This window comes from Notechis scutatus, chromosome 1, assembly GCF_049901735.1.
Source record: "Notechis scutatus isolate UNSWTSFEM ecotype Mainland chromosome 1, rNotScu1.2, whole genome shotgun sequence".
Classification (NCBI taxonomy): Eukaryota; Metazoa; Chordata; class Lepidosauria; order Squamata; family Elapidae; genus Notechis; species Notechis scutatus.
The window spans coordinates 176165680-176182436 of NC_142009.1; the positions used below are offsets into that span (position 1 = coordinate 176165680).

The following is a 16757-nucleotide window of genomic DNA, read 5'->3' on the forward strand; positions in this document are numbered from 1 at the left end:
CCCGACTTCCCATTTAGATCTGAACAAGGCCACCTATTAACTCAACTACCCCGCCTATGCAAGACTAACCGTCTTCGCTCGGGAAGACCATTGCTCTTTGGCCCGCCCTTTCTTGGCGTTCGGGCAACCGATTTGTACGCACGCTTGCCACTCAAAGGAAGAAGCCACCTGAGAACAGCCGGGAGGGGGAGCCGGCTGATTCGGACAACCCGGTTTTCATTGGTTCGGGAGCGACCCGGAGGCGGGAAGAACAGCTCGCGGTGGAACAGCCGTGCCCCCAGAAACCGGCTTTGCGCTTTTCAAACGCCAACCGTGGAGGTGACGAGAGCGAGCGCGGGTCCGGGCGCGAGCGAAGGCCGCCGCTGCCGCCGCCGCCGCCAAGAAAGAGGACCTGCGGAGCACCTCGTGTGCCGAGTTGGAGGCTGCCTCGCGAATGCAGATTGCGCTCCTCCGGAGGGAAAACCCGGGGCTTTTGGAAAGCGAGCGGAGACAACACGCTGGCCGGATTTGCAAGCGAAGACAAGCCCTGAATGCTGGCTCGGGCGCGGTACGGTGTACTTTCTGGGTTCTCGGAGAGCTTTTATTTTCCTCTCCATTTCGTATTTGTAAGAGCGGGTTTTATCTTGAATGAGGGTGGTTGGTGTCTGGTTGTCTGGGTCCACCTCCTCTCAAGAGGTCTCGTGTGTCTTGGATCTCACGCCATAGAAGCCCACAAAATGATTTCTCTCGAAGTTAATTATGGGAGGACGCGCTGTCGTGTGAGCGACCTCGATGAATAATAAAAAAAAAATGGTGTGCATGGATGTGTCACTCGCCCAGAGAGAAGTGGTGACTAAAGTCGTGGGGTTGGGTGCAGCCGCTTTTCTGCTTTGTGGGAGCCCCAGACAGGCAAGTTCGTTTTAGGACATCATTGGTTTGGGTACGTCTTCTGCCTTATGTATAGTGCCAGTAGGTATTTCTTTTTCCATTTGTCTAAACTCTTGGAGTTTTGCTTCCACGTGTTGCAACACAACCTTGGAGTTGATCTGTCTGTTGCAGTCCTAAAGATCAGCGGCTACACTGGCCTGAGATCATTATAATTGTGGTCCAACACGTTTGACTTCCTGTCTTCTCCTTCTCTTTGCAGTTAGCTCAGTCTCCACATGACAGATGTGAAACATTTCTTTCTATAATTCAAAATTTGCTTATAGAGTTATTTTAAAGATTGATAATAGTATTAATTTAAAGATAGTTTTCTGTAGTTTAGACAATTGCATTAGCCTGAAATAGCATTTCAAAGAGATTCTCCACAGCATATAGTCTTTGAGATTTTATATTTTATTCAAGGTACTTTTATATTTCCTTGTCTGAATTAGAAAAATCTCCATGTAGCCACCACACTTTGAGGCACCTCTTTCAGGGCAATTGTTTGGGAGCACCTGTTGAACCAGCATTCCTTCATTGTTAGTTCTTTGTTATTACAAGAAAAAGATAAACCAACATTTTTCACTAGAAGGGACGGCAAATGATAGAAGGTGGGAAAAAGTAGCAAGGATTAAGAGGATCTGTTAAGGATCCCACAACAGCTGAAACAGCATTACAGAGAAAGTTAGTGGCAGACTTCTGTGGATACTGTTGCCTTTCAAATAGTTATTTATGATACTTCAATTTGCTTTTTTTAAACAAGTGTTTGTAAATTCATTCACAGAATGTGTAGTTAACATTGTAAAAATGAAAATTTACATTTATTTTTGCCATTTCTTGACGTTTATAATGAAAATCAAACAGTATAGCTTCCATTCAATTGTTTAAAAAATGAATTCCCAGTTCTCGAACATTTAGTGAGTTGAAATGTTCCCTTTAACATTTTGTTAACTGTAATATGTTTCTATACATGTCACTGGGAAGCAATAGATTTTTATGTGTTCCAATAACCGTTTCAATTTTTTAATTGTGGAAAGATTAGTTTGTAGATAATATTTCAAGATATAGGGAAATATTTGCAAATTGACCAAATTTGAACTATTAATCTGTGTCATTCCAAGCAAGTTAACTGGAGAATATTGTCTTTTGAAGTTAGTTGAGCTTGATTGTGACTTAATATGTTTTGGCTCAGCCTGAAAATTAGTTGTCTGTAAAAATTAAATTTGGGCTAAGATAGTTTTAGGGCTCACCTTTGGAAAGAACTAATTAAATAGAATTCTGAGAAATTTAGGGAGCATTTACTTCTGAATGACCTCAATCTATTTTCAGTTGTTTGGCATTAAGAGAAAGTGTTATCTTGATCAAAGTATGTGATTTCCAAAAGATGGTTTATTGCATAAAACATGCAAAGTTATTTAAGCTATACATGTAAAATGAGCATACATACTTCATCTCTGTTCAACGTATTTCTTTAAAACTAGCTGTTAGTACAGATTATATTTTCACCTCTGTACAATTGACTTTTAAAAATCTATATCCTAAAACTAGTTCTAATTTTGTTAATTCTAGAATTATTTTAGGTAAATAAACTATCCTACTCCTTTGAATGTTTAGATTCCTAAATGATTATTTTTCACTTAAGATGTATACCTGAGAATGCAACTGAAGCTATGTCATAACTTAGGAATCATAACAGATTATAATAAGGTACAAAGTTTAAAAACATAAATGCTTTTCTCTGAAGTCTTTATGATGAATCTGTTGTCCTGCTAAACAATTATAGTTAAGGTAACATTTCCTATAAATCAAGTTTGATTTCTGGTGAGTTCATGGATATGTCCATGTAGTTTTCTTGACAATAAGTAACAGTAAGGAAGTGGTTTGCCACTTGGTAATGGAAGTGGTTTTTCATTGCTGTTGAAACTATTTTTTTTTTAATTTCCCAGTCTAGCCTACAGTCCTGGGTTTATCTGATAGTCTTCCATATAGCTACTTTATAGGCCCTGACTGGTTTTTTGAGATCAATAAAGTTTGGCTAAGTGCTGCCACCTATCTAGGCCTAGTTATTATCTTGGTAGAATGCACGAGCAGCAAATTTACAAGGCTGGCTCTGTAAGATGTGCCTCAGTTTTGCTAGAAGACTATGATTATCTGTAATGATAGAAAATATGTGCAATGTGTACATAAATGCTTTGTAAGAGAGCAGACACTCATTCTTGAATTAGAGTAGCTCACAACAATAATTTGCGAGTTTCATTTTAAACTCTTCCTAGTCCGTTAGGATTACAAATTTTAAATAATTTGATGTCACTCATATTGTCTACTCTGTTATAGAATTATGAATCAATGTAACAATATTGCTAATAATTAATAGTGCTAATTATAAGACCTGACTATCTTGACAATTATACCTCCACAGAATTGTTTCAGCACTTTATTTGGAGAAAAATGATACACATCTTTTGGTCCCATCCATGCTTAAAGATAATGAGAGCTTACTGAAGCAACACTTCCATGTGGAAGCCATAATATATTCTTTGGCAAGAACATTTTATATATGCAGTAATTCTTGTTATAATAAAACTTTCACACTATTTCAGACTGCTTGAAACTACAAGATGTACAATGTATTGAGTAACACCTTTCCTCCCCATAATATGATTTTTCTAGAAATTTAGATCTGAAAGTAAAATGTTCTGATGTTGCAAATAATTTGTTAATGACTTATATGATTTGTCCTATTTAACTAGAAAAGCACACAGATTTATCATGCTACATGACTGTTTTGGTGACTTTTCCCCCCCTAATGGCCAGATTCTTTGAAGTATCTATGTCAAAGATATGGAAACATTCATTATAATTTTAAAGCTTCCCAGTTTAATGTTCTTGTAAATTTGGTGTTCTTGAGCCTGAAGGATGAAACACTGGAAGTCTTAACATCTCAACTCCCATGGGCCTCTGGAATTACATGCTTTAGTTCCGCCTCCTGCCTTGGTCTGCACCTAACTGCTGCCTCCACCTAGCCTTCAGGGGTGTGACACACTTCCCCCTAACTCTTCTGTGTGTGAGAGTGAAAAGACTTTCATAGCCCTTGTTCTTCATTGAGATATAATGAGGAAAAATGATAAAATGAAAATAAGTACTGTGGTACCCCTTTCTGGCCCTGTAGCACTTAGGGGTATTACTAGGGAAATCGCCCCCTTTACCTGTGTGAGAAGATTGGCCAACTTGACAAAAGATAAATAGAATAAAAATTTAAAAAGGAAGGGGAGAAAATGGAATGTAACAAATCCTTTTTAAGTAGCTGTATGCAAAGCATTCAGTTCAAAAGGAGTTGAAATATAGAACTGTTAAAAAGACAGTATGAAAAATAATCATGCAAGCCAGTAGAAGGTCCACATTGAGTAGATCACAGTGATAGATCTGCTACCAATATAAAAGCAACTTTGATGTAAATTTGAATAAAACATTTGAGAATTGAGCTTGTAGAGACAGTAATAACCAGAGACAGTAAATCACATTTAAACACACACCCTGTTAAAATAAAAAAGTAACCTTATGCAATATTTCTAGCTCAACTAGTTTCCTATTCCTTACGATGACCTGATGCCTGAAGCTAAAGTCCCCTTGCTTTTTCTGGCTCTTTTTCTGGCCTTTTTCCCAGCTTCTTGTAGATGTTTTCCTTTTTCTCAGTGATTGAAGACATTCCAACATTCTTCCAACCTTGGCACAAAACTTTTTGCTCTTTTTCTCTGGCAGTCTTTTTAAAGATAAACCTTTTTCCTCCATAGTAGATTTGCAGGATTTGGAGGGAGAAGTGCTAGTTGATGCTAAAACTCATAGAATTCTGGTTGAGACAAAGAAGGTATTCTGTTTGAAAAACAGCTGTCAATCTTGTGAATGCCAAGTGTCATAAATTCATTCATGAAATAATTGTAAAAATAATAGAAAAACTTTGTTTTTATCACATCACATTTTGGGTCAGTTTTGCTTGGTTTTATAGCTACTTTGCTTTAGAACAATTATTAAAATTTTATTAATCCTTTAAAAATTGAGCTTGATTGATTTATATAAATCTGTTGGAATTTATATATTAAAATAATTTCGTCTCAGATCTGAAAAACTGTTAAAAGGCAAGAACTTATTTAAATTGAGTCAATAGGAACCTTAACTAATTAAATAAAAACTAATGGCAGAATGGAAACAATTAGGATTATGGGATACTTTTATCTAAATACAATTTTCTTTAAACAGGTGAAAATCAGTACGGACCTTGGAGAGACCCCATGCATTAAGTATGTCTAGGAGGAAATCAGAGAACAAAAACGTCCCAGGCTTGTTGCTTATATCTCCTCAGACACCGATAAAGGCAGATAATTTTCATCATTTCTATGAAGTTGAACCCAAGGAATTGGGAAGGTAAGTATATAGCCCAGGGATTATTTTTTCATATTGATCTTGTTTTAACTTCTGTTATATCAGTGCATAATGTACTGTAATAAAAAGCTTGTCATTGCATCTTTTTTAGAAGATTCAAACCAGTTAATAAAGAAAAGAGTCATGTTCCTATCAAGAGAGTAGGGTCTAGAACAACTCTCCATTGAAGTCTACTACAACAGTTTGGTCTCCTGTCTTAGAACAGGCTAACCACTATGTGTGTGCTTAGCTTCAGTTTCAGCTTTTTCTAAAACTATAGTTTTTCTGAACCTTGCATATAGCATTGATCTTGCTCTGTTAAAGTAAGTTGCAGGTAGGGCCCCGTAGAAAAGCAGTTTGTGGAACATTTTGATATACGAAATATGACGTGAAATATGACATTTTTTTCTGTGATCAGATTAAAAATAATTACATTTGCCCACCTACATTACAGAGAATTCTGAAGTGTGGAAGGTGTTTCCCACAATATTGGGAAGGAAAATCAGGCCGCCTTGTTTCTTCAGTATGCTTAAGGATTTGGGGAGAAGATAAAGATCACTATCTTAATTTATGTTGATCTTCAAAGATTTTGGAAGCAGTAGGAAAAAGTCAGAAGCTTCCAGGTGTTTACTACAGAGCTTGTCGTAAACTAAAAAAGTTATCCTTTATGCCTAGGTTCCCGTGAACATTGAATAGCTAGTGGATCTACCTATAGACTCCTTAAGAGTAGTAATATGCTTTTCTTCCATTTAGAATTGCTAGATAATTTTAAAACTAGAACTAATGAAAGAAAAATCATGTTCTGTGTTTGGGCAGCCTATTCTGTTGCCAAGATGAGAAATGAGAAGAGGAAAACAATATTGCAAGAACTCTACTGTTCTTTCCTCATAGAAATGTTCAACACATGTAACTCTATTGTGAGAATTTCTTCATATTAGTAATAGCCATATTCATGATAAATACAAAGGCTGTATAGTTTTCAGTGACGTTAGAACCTAACTAATAGCTTAATATTTATATTTTAGGAAATAGAGGTAGTCCTCGACTTACAATCATAATTGGGACTGGAAGTTCTATTGCTAAGTGAAGTGGTTGTTAAGTGAATTGCATCTGGTTTTACATTTTTGCCATTTTTACATTTTTGTTAAGTGATTCACACGGTCATTAACTGAATCCGGTCTCCCCCATTGACTTTGCTTGTCAGAAGCCAACTGGAAAAGTTGCAGATGACAGTCACATGACTCCAAGGCCATTGCAAACATCATAAATACATGCCAGTTGCCAAGTTGCCAAATTTTGATCACATGACCACAGGGAAACTGATGGAAACTGTGAGAACTGGGCATAAATCAGCACATCTCTTTTTTCAGCACTGTCATAATTTCAAACAGTTGCTAAACAGATGGTTATAAGTCAAGGATTATCTGTACTCTAAATCAGGGATCCCACAACCTCTAGGCTGTGGCCCATTACTGGGCCGTGGCCTATTTGCAACCTGGCTGTGTGAGGGGTGGGCCAGCATGCCCGCGTGTAGCTCAACGTGTGCAAGTTGAGCTAGGCACGCATGCACACCAGCCCACCGCTCATGCAAGTCAAGCTGCACACAAACGTGTGCTGGCCCGCTGCTCATGCATCCCAATTCCCCTCTTTCCCTCCCTCCCCAGCCAGGCAACCAAGCCACAAAGGTTGGGGACTGCTACTTTAAATTTATTCAAAAATACTTTACCATTCACAGATTCCTTCTTTACTATCTATCTATAAAAACTTATTTAAATTTAATGGAATTCCTGGAAACTACTATACAGCAACAAAGAATACAGCTTTGGAATAGTTTTAAAGTCAACCTAGTATTCCAGGTCAATTATTATAAAATAAATAAGTAGTATGGGCTTTCTATTCTGAGAATGTATTAATGAACATTCATATAACAATGTGGTCTTCTAATTCTTTTAATTAGCACTGTAGATATAGTAAACATTAATCTTATTTGTTCTTAATAGGAAAAAAAGTAGACAGGATTGGTCTTCGGTGGTGCATATTTAGTTTTGAGAAAAATGATATTGAAAATAAAAAAATGAACATGATCAATTTTTTTGTAATCAAAATATACATTGAGGGTGAAGGTTCATTCCCTGAGCTTGTGGGTTGGTTTCTGAACATTTTGTTACCAGGATAGATAACCTTTTCAGTAGAGTTTAGGGGATGTCAGTGTCAGTGTTCTGTTTATAAGGGTTTCAGTGTGAGTGTGTGAAGTGAGGATCTTGTGATTGGTCAGATGATAGGAAGGTTACATCAGGTCAAGGTCATTTTGGAGGTGAACTGCTGATTGGGGGTGTGTTGCGTGGGTTGGTTGAGGTCGATGCTGTCTCTGGTTGGCTGTGCGGTTGATTTGGATTCTGAGAGGTTTGTAGGCTGGTTGTAGGTCAATACGTTGATGGAATTGCTTGTGGAGGGCCAGGCTTTGATGAACTCACGAGTGTGGTGGGTATAACATGGCCAGTGCTTTTTGTTGCTCCAATCAAACTGGTGCTGTTGGGTGTCAGTGTGGGTAAAGATTAAGGATTTGGGATTGTGGCATTTGACTACCAGTTGGTGTTTGTGGATCTTGTTTTTTAATTGACATTTGTCCCACATAGAATTGGTTGCAATGATTACAATTGATTTTGTAGATTACATTGTTTCTTTCATCCTTCATATTCCTTACTTTTTTGGTTCTGGATAATTCCTGGAAATATCCCGGCTGTCAGTTTGTCGACTATTGCTATTCCTAGGGTTTGGAGGATTCTGGCTTCATTTCCAGACATCCCTTTTCTGTATGGTAGCCTTAGTTTTTGTGTGGTAGTTGGCTGGGTAGTGTGATGTGGTTTGGGTGTTGTGTGTTGGAATATGAAGTTTCTGGGATATCTGTTATGGAGAAGGATGTCAAGCAGCCATTTCTATTCTGCTTTTCTTAGTGTTGTGATGGTGCAGTGTGTCCTGGCCCTTCTGAAGAGGGTCTGGGCGCAGCTTTTTTGCATGTATTGGGGTGGTTGATATTCACCACTATTGCAAAATATACGTTCTTGGGGCTGTTGAATAATATAGACTTGCTAAGGTGAGGCAAGATTATAGAGTGTGTGTTATTCTATCCAAATATTTGCAGAACAGCTTTTGAACAAAGAAAAAGTTGTTGGTGTTCCTAAACATTAGCTGGGAAACTTTAAAATGTCTAACTATAAGAGGTATAATCAATGCCAAGAAAGTTAGAATGTACTGGATTTTAAGTTAGAATTAATAGTTAATAATTTTATTACAATAAATATGTAGAATATATATTGATCTTACACTAGCTTAATGTCCTATACTGAACTGAATTATATTTGGCTTCTTGTGTGTGTATGCCAAGTTTTTTCATTTTGTTGATTGCTTCTATGAAGAATCCTTTAAATCCAATTAAAAGTGATATGTCCTAGATCAGCAGTCGCCAACTGGTGGGCCACGAGAGAAATTTGGTGGGCCGCAGAGAAATGTCACCCCCAGACCACCCCCCAAAGCAATTAATCCAGGCTGTGCACGAACACTAGACATGGCCAGCGGGAAGCCATCCGGCCCACTCCTTACCTGGCAAACTTGCCTGCTAAATTGCTATTTTTCCTTTTTCCGACCATCAGCTGTTCTGCTGTGCGGGAGATTTAGATTAGCTAGAAAGCAGGAAATTGTTGCATTTCTTGCTTTCTAGCTAGTCTTTAGATCTTTGGCTCTGCTTTTAAGCACAGCCGAACCTCCCTTAGAACTGAAGGTTCTAAGACTCATGGCAAGCAAATTTTATGTGACAGACTGAGCTAGCTGATGGCAGATAGATAGATCACTGAATGTTTCTGTGAGCAACTCAATCTGCCTGCCTGCTGTGCCTGACTTTGGGTAAAAGTTCCTCTTTTTTATAAAAAATTCAATATATAAATATTTATAATATTTACATACAAGCCATGCCCAGCCAGTCACATGATCACCAAGCCACACCCACAAATTAGGCCACGCCCACAGAACTGGTTAGTGGTCCCTGGGATTTAAAATTATGAGTTTGGTGGTCCCTGAGGTCCAAAAGGTTGGCGACCCCTGCCCTAGATCATATATAAAAATTCTACTTCCTATTGAGGTTTCACAGGAACAGTGGTGATTGTGACAGCAGATAGAAATGTGAGATATACAAACGTTTTGGAGGAAAAGTGCAGGGAAACAGATTACAAGGCACTTGTTTTTAAATAGTTAAAGTAGTTAAAGGTTCATATACTGTAGAAGCTAATCTTTTTTTGTTCCTAAATGCATTATGTACACATAGCCACAGATTTAATAAATAATAAATAAATAGCCACTCAGCTTTGTTTGGAGACTGTAAAGGAAAGTAGCCAGATAGGAAAACTGTGTAACAAAGCTAGTAAACCGCATCCAAATTGGTTGACTCCTGCTACCTCCTGCCTATTCCTGCTGCTACCTCCTCTTCTCCTGCTTGTTATTTGCAGACAATTGGATCCTGCTCATTTCACTAAAATGATGCATACTAAATAGTTTCAGGATCCAATCTTGGTCGACACCGGGACCAGAAGTTTTGTCTTCTAAGCTTTCAGACTCATGCTGGAGCCCATCTTCAGGGAACTTCTCTCTGACAGAGTGTGTGCTGTTCTGTCTGTGGTATTTAATTTCACTAATAGTTTCACCTATTCACTAATAGTTTCTCCTGGGTAGTTGAAATGATTCCAATGGGAGAATAGGATCCTGCAGATGAGTAGCTGACGATGTAGGGTCTTACCATATAGATTAGTATCTGCACTTTAAAGTAGATCTGGAAGTCTATTCATAACCTTCAATACTGGTACAGTGTGCTCCCATTAATGAACATCAGTAAGAATTGCAACTTCTGATGATGTTCAGAGGCATCTCCATGCACAGCACACTGAGGAAATCTAAGCAGGAGGCAATGAATGCTTGAGCCAGTATAAGCAGAATCCTCTTCCTCTAGGTAGATTGTAACTGGCACACCAGCTGAGGCTGGCAAAAAACCTCATAGTCACAGCTTCTACCTCTTCTAGCAGGATCTGTAAGTCCAGAAGAGCTGCCAAGTCAAAAGATTGCTTCTTCGGGAGTAGTCCCACTGTGTCTAAAGACACTTGATGGACAAACAATAACTCCATCTTCCTAGTATTCAGTTTAACACTAAGAAAACTTAAAGATTTCTAACTTACCTATGTGTCTGTCACTTTCATTTGTATTGAGCATAACATGGAATATTAATGTGCATACTGTCAACTAAAATGAATGTGTTCTATATCTCCATCTGACTTGAAATTACATCTAGCAATGCCTGAGATAAATGTGTACGTTTATAAGCAAAACCTTTGTCTGAAGTATCATACATTTGAAGGTAGCCAAAATAATAATAAAAAAGAGACGTCTGCAGATGGGTGTCAGGTCAAAAGAAGAAAAATCGGGAGTGGGTATGTGAGGCAAAAAATGAACAATATTCTTATGCCTCATGAACAGCTATAAAAATGTGGAATGTTTCTGGTTATAACTGCCATGCAAAGTTCCTGAAATTTGTTCACTATTTTTTGTGAAGTGTGACCTTCAGTGCCTTAGCTTATGTACCACAATTCCTCTTCTGTTTTAGATTGTATAGGAACTGGTGGCAAGTTGAATGCATACTTGCTGACATATATGTACTTTCTGCCATGTTCTTCAAAGCACTTACCTAATCAAATGACAAGCATTACACAACCCTAATGCATAGGTTATGTTTGGTTGTCTTCAGGAAAATAAAGTAGTTCCTTTTTTTGTAATAGTGCCAGCAAATTTACTGAGCTAATTTCACCTAATGTATAATGAAGCAATAATAATTACTTAAAGAAAATCCAAGCTTTGTTACATTACTGAATTTCGCTGGCTTACATTGCATTTGTAAAAAATCAGTCACCTTGAAATAATAGGTGAGTTTTTAAAGTTATGTTTCTTTGTGCTAACTATTCTGTTTGTACTTCACTACACCATTCAGTTGCTGACCTCAGAATGCGGCATCTTTTGTTTCTTTTGGGTGTTTACTTGGAAAATTCTTCTTTTAATCATTTTATAATAGAGTCTTATGAGAACTGTTGAATTTTTTTTTTGAAAGAAACAAACATGAACTTGCAAGTTGTTCCCAAATTTGTGCATAATTTTATTAGAGCATTTTATTTGTTAATTAAAATATGATCATTCAAAATGGATGTGTATTTACATCAGGAGGAAACTTCAGAGAAAAAAATAACTTATTTTTAAGGTAATATATTTTAAATTTGTTTTTGACTGCTATAAGAGTTGTCTATTTTACATATACAAGATTTACAAATTCTACAATTTCCACACTCCAGTCCAACTTATGGAATGTTTTAAAATTATGTTTGTCGGGCCCTAAATTTAATATTAGTGATTGCTTGTGAACAAGTAGTCTCAGTAGCTGTCCTTGAAATGTGGACATTTTCCAAAACTAATTCACAACTCTCTTAGTGTAGATCTTACTTGGTAAAAGTTAATTTCAAGAATGTTTTAGGTGTTTTCTGGTAGCATTTTATTGTCTTAAGTTTTATGAATATAGGTGGAGTAAGGATTTAAAAATATTTTAAAGTATGGGTGGGTTAGCTAGAAAAGTTTTGATGCCCACAGCATATACTTTTCATTTAATTATCTTCTAAAACTTTCAACTTCCTGATTCTGTTCCTGTCTAATCTTAGTATTGTATTTCTGAGCATTCCTATAAACTTCTGTGCTAAAATAAAAATGCTGGTTTTCAGGCATTCTTAACTTGGCTGAGGGAATACATTTTTCTTTACTTCTGAAAGGTCAACTTGGTTTTTAAACAGTATGTGGTTTTCTTCTAAAAACACAAGCTTACCAGCATACATTTTTTATTCTACAGCGAAATGAGTGGTAAGGAAAAATGGCATGTTTTTCACCAGCAATTTAGAATTGTTTTTTGTATGGAGACTTTGAGATGTACTTTTATATTTTATCAGGAAAGTTGTTGTTTCAACTTGCCCAGTTTCTTAATTTTGCTTTACCTTTTTATCTATCAAGGTATGCTTATAGATAGTGCTATTTGGAGTCCTTAATCGCCAGCAAAGGTGGTATTTTTGTCTTTGACCCTTTCTTCTATTTCAAGTCTTCCCTGATTTTAATTGTTTACTCCTCCTTTCTCATGCTCTTAAAATGTGTATACAGGCAAATGGGTCATAGGAATTCCACAGCAGTCATTTTAGTTTTTTTTTTTTTTTTTTTTTCAGTCCTAAATATCCAGTGGGCATCCAATTTATTTTATTTTATTTATTTGATTTGTCAATTGTTTACAAGATAATAAGTACAAGTGTATACATAGTTGTGAATATATGAAATGGGTACATATAAGAAAAATAAAAGAATAAGAGAAACAATAGGACAGGGACGGTAGGCACGTTGGTGCGCTTATGCACGCCCCTACAGACCTCTTAGGAAAGGGGTGAGGTCAATAGTAGACAGTCTAAGGTTAAAGTTTTTGGGGTTTGGGGAAGAGACTACAGAGTCGGGTAGAGTATTCCAGACATTGACCACTCTATTGCTGAAGTCGTATTTCCTGCAATCAAGTTTGGTGCGGTTTACTTTGAGTTTGTATCTGTTGTGTGCTCTTGTGTTGTTATGGTTAAAGCTGAAGTATTCATTGACAGGTAGGACATTGCAATGTATGATTTTATATACCATGCTTAAGTCGGACCGAAGACGGCGTAGTCGAGGTTTTCTAGTTTTAGAATTTCGAGTCTGGTGGCATAAGGTATTCTACAACGGGTAGAAGAGTGGAGAACTCTTCTTGTGAAATACTTCTGGACTTTCTCAATTGTGTTAATATCACATGCGTGATAAGGATTCCAGACTGATGAACTGTATTCGAGTATTGGTCTAGCAAATGTTTTGTATGCTCTGGTTAGTAGTGAGATATTACCAGAGAAAAGCAACGTAGGATTAGGTTAACAACTCTTAATGCCTTTTTGGCTATGTAGTTGCAGTGGGCTCTAGCACTTAGATCATTAGAGGTGAGTATTCCCAGGTCCTTTACAGAGCTTGGGTCATCAACAAGATCTTGACTATTCAGCTTGTATTTTATTTTCTGATTTTTTTTTACCAATATGTAAGACAGAGCATTTATTTGTTGAGATTTGAAGTTGCCATATGTTAGACCATTCAGATACATAGTCTAGATCTTTTTGTAGGGTAGTAGTATTGTCTGTGGTATTGAACAGCTTTACATCATCAGCGAAGAGAACGCAATTGCTCTTGATATGATCACAAAGGTCGTTTAGTTCCTCTGTGCTTCCTCTGTGACAAAGGGTAATTAGGAAAAGATAAAACAAAAAGCAGCACAAAACAAAAAGCAGCATGTAATCTGTTTTGGTCCAGGTTCCACCTTATAGAAAACACACACACACACACACACACACACACACACACACACACACACACACACTTTGCTCAAGGATTTGGTTACCCTGATAGTCAAAAATCAAAGGATGTGCAAACTCCTATAATAAAAGTGCACTGTGAAAAACGGGACTGATATTAAATATAAAGAATACCAAACTAATGATAGCAGGTGGAATTACCAGCCTTAGAACTGATAGTGAAGATATCAAAGTAGTGGACAGCTTGTGCCATTTAGGATCAACCAATCTTGAAATATGCCACAGATTAGCCATGAATGCTTTGGAACATGCTGTGATATGTCTATGTTTTCAAAGATCAGAGTTGTGTAAGCAGTTGCATTCCCTGTTACACTCTGTGGAAGCAAAAGTTAGATCTTGAAGAAGCATGATAGAAAGAGTACTGATGCTTTTGAAAAGTATTGGAGAAAATTGCTAAGAAAAACATAGACAGCCAAGAAAACAAAGAAATGGATCATCAAAGAAATCAATCCAGGGATCTTGTTTTGAGGCACAAATGATCAGGCTCAGATTACCTCACTTTGGATACTTTATACAAAGACCCAGCTCTCTGGAGAAAGCTTTTTAAAATTTGAACTTTCTAATTCTGGGAATAGTGGAAAGAAAGAATGACCAGCAGCACTTACAGTGGCAATGGATGCATCACTTATAGACCTTAAAAATCAGATTACAGAAAAGTTGTCATGGAGGAAATCAATCTATGTGGTTGGTTAAGAGTCAACAACAGCTTGATGGAACATAATCAGGATTTTAAAACTCTTTTGTTCCTATTCAGTTCAAAAATCATGCCAGTTTATTGTTGCAAAGCTATCACAAATTTAGTCTAGCAGGGGAGTCAAACTTGATTTCATTGAGGGCCGCATCAGGGTTGTGTTTGACCTCGCAGGGCTGGGGTGGATGTGGCCAGGGTGGGCGTAGCCAGCTCAACATCACTCATGTCGGGGGTGCCTGTGCTGGCCTGAGTGCTCTGCCAGCAAAAAAACAGTTCGATCCTGAGCTCCATTTTCACTGGCAGAGGTGCCACAGGCCAGTACTTTGCTGCTTCCAGGGTGGCCCCACAGGCCAGATTAAGTACTCAGTGGGCTGGATCTGGCTCATGGGCTTTGAGTTTGTTCTAGAGTTTTTTTGTTTTAAAAAAAATGTAAGACCTCTTCAAACTAAAAATCTGAAGAGAATTTAAGCAAATTATATGTTTTAAATGATTGGGAAAGAGTTCTAAATGAATTTGGGTGGGAGTAGTATTTTCATAGATCTCCAAAAAAATGCCTGTATGTTTTTATTCTGGTTAATGACTGAAATAAATATTTGATTAGTCTGGTTTAATATTATTTTCATAGAGGCATAAAGTGCTCAATGACTCTATATTTATACTTGCCAATATAAAACTAACATAGGGTAAAGCATTAATATTTGAAGTGCTATAAAACCATTTCATGGTTTTGTCCTGAATATCATTTTAATATATCTGATAGCTATATTTGCACTCTATATTCAGTGTTCAGAAAAGTAGTTCTAACACTCTCAATATGTTTTAGCATAATTTTAATGTCTAATGTTCAGTAATAATGTTGCTTTAATTATCGTTAAAATCTTAAATGATTACTGAAATCTGTTTTAATAATAGTGAACTCATTAAGATAGTTTTGTATAAAAGCAATGTTATGGTTCCAAGGTGTTAATCTTCATCTCATTTACTTCAGTTAAATTGAGCACATTCTTTACAAAATGTAGTTTGTTTCTAGGATCTAAATTTGAGAAGGAATTGGAATTGAGATACGAGAAATGATGAATTAGAAGCAAAGAGATAGTAAACTGAGCCTATGGTAAGAGCTGCCATGTAGATCACAGTTAAACATTTTGTTGAAAGACCTCTGTTTTGGCTTTACATCAAGGATGAATGACCTGTGATCCTCCCAGATGTTAGAATACCAGCTCCATTCAGTTTCTGCCACTACAGGCAATATGAGGAAGCTGGGACTGGATTGCAAGACTTATCTGGAAGGCCACACATGTAGCAGATCTAAAATAAATCTTTACAGAAGATAAAGTTATGGATGCAAAACATAGCACATTCCTATCTGTAAAGAACAAAGGGTGAAATATTACAAAATATTTTTGTCCTTCTAATTTGGGCTGGGGAGATACAATACTTCACTTTTATTTCTTCTGTTTTTTTCAGAGGAAAATTTGGTGTGGTTAGAAAATGTATTGCGAAAGCAACAGGCCAGGAATATGCAGCTAAATTTCTGAAAAAGAGGAGAAGAGGACAAGACTGCAAAGCAGACATTCTGCATGAAATTGCTGTTCTTGAACTAACAAAACCAAGTCCCCGGGTAGTAAATCTCCATGAAGTCTATGAAACAACAAATGAAATCATCTTAGTTTTGGAATAGTAAGTATATATTCTGTGTCCTTCAGTGTGTCTGATAATATCTTTACTGTGCTTGTTGAATTTTTTGATTGAACACAATCAGAAAAGCAATATTTGAGGATCTCTTGTATTTTCTATGTTTGGCCCTTTGTTAAAATGACTTACTTGCCTATCTGTGGAATTCTTATTCTTGGCTTTTTTGGTGTTCTCAATTTTGAGTTTCAGTTGTAATTTACAAATTAATATGTAGTGCATGTTCTGTTGCTTCAATATACAGTTTTATGAAAAACATGAATTGTTTTATAATGAAAGGAAATCTATGTTAAAAGAACAAGGCAAATTCAAATAGTATTGTTAGGCAGTTCTTGTATTTGTTTTATGCTTATTGCTCTTTCCTGCAAGAGATTAAGAGAGGTCAGTGGCTCATATTGGCTGAGTTTACCAATTTCAGTCATAAACACCTGACATGCCTCTATCCATGCTAAGCCATAATGAATGGTTCAAACATTATCTCAGATAAAGTATAAAATAGTACATTATAGTTCAGCATTGTGTGTGAAGTTCATTTTTTGGAGATCCTAAATTAATAATGG

General features: G+C 36.9%; 1 protein-coding gene across 2 annotated transcripts in view; it reads left to right on the forward strand.

Annotated features, from left to right (window-relative positions):
- The first annotated feature begins 294 nt into the window (after positions 1-294).
- STK17B (serine/threonine kinase 17b) overlaps positions 295-16757 on the forward strand; it is a 31643-nt gene continuing 15180 nt past the window's right edge. The window contains exons 1-3 of one of the 2 annotated variants that reach the window (XM_026667979.2): positions 295-547; positions 5158-5322; positions 15973-16185. In XM_026667979.2, the coding sequence (XP_026523764.1) occupies positions 5201-5322; positions 15973-16185 (335 nt within the window). In that variant the 5' untranslated portion in view covers positions 295-547; positions 5158-5200. Of the gene's footprint in view, positions 548-814; positions 920-5157; positions 5323-15972; positions 16186-16757 lie in introns of those variants that run through there. The other variant, XM_087949538.1, reaches the window with a different exon arrangement.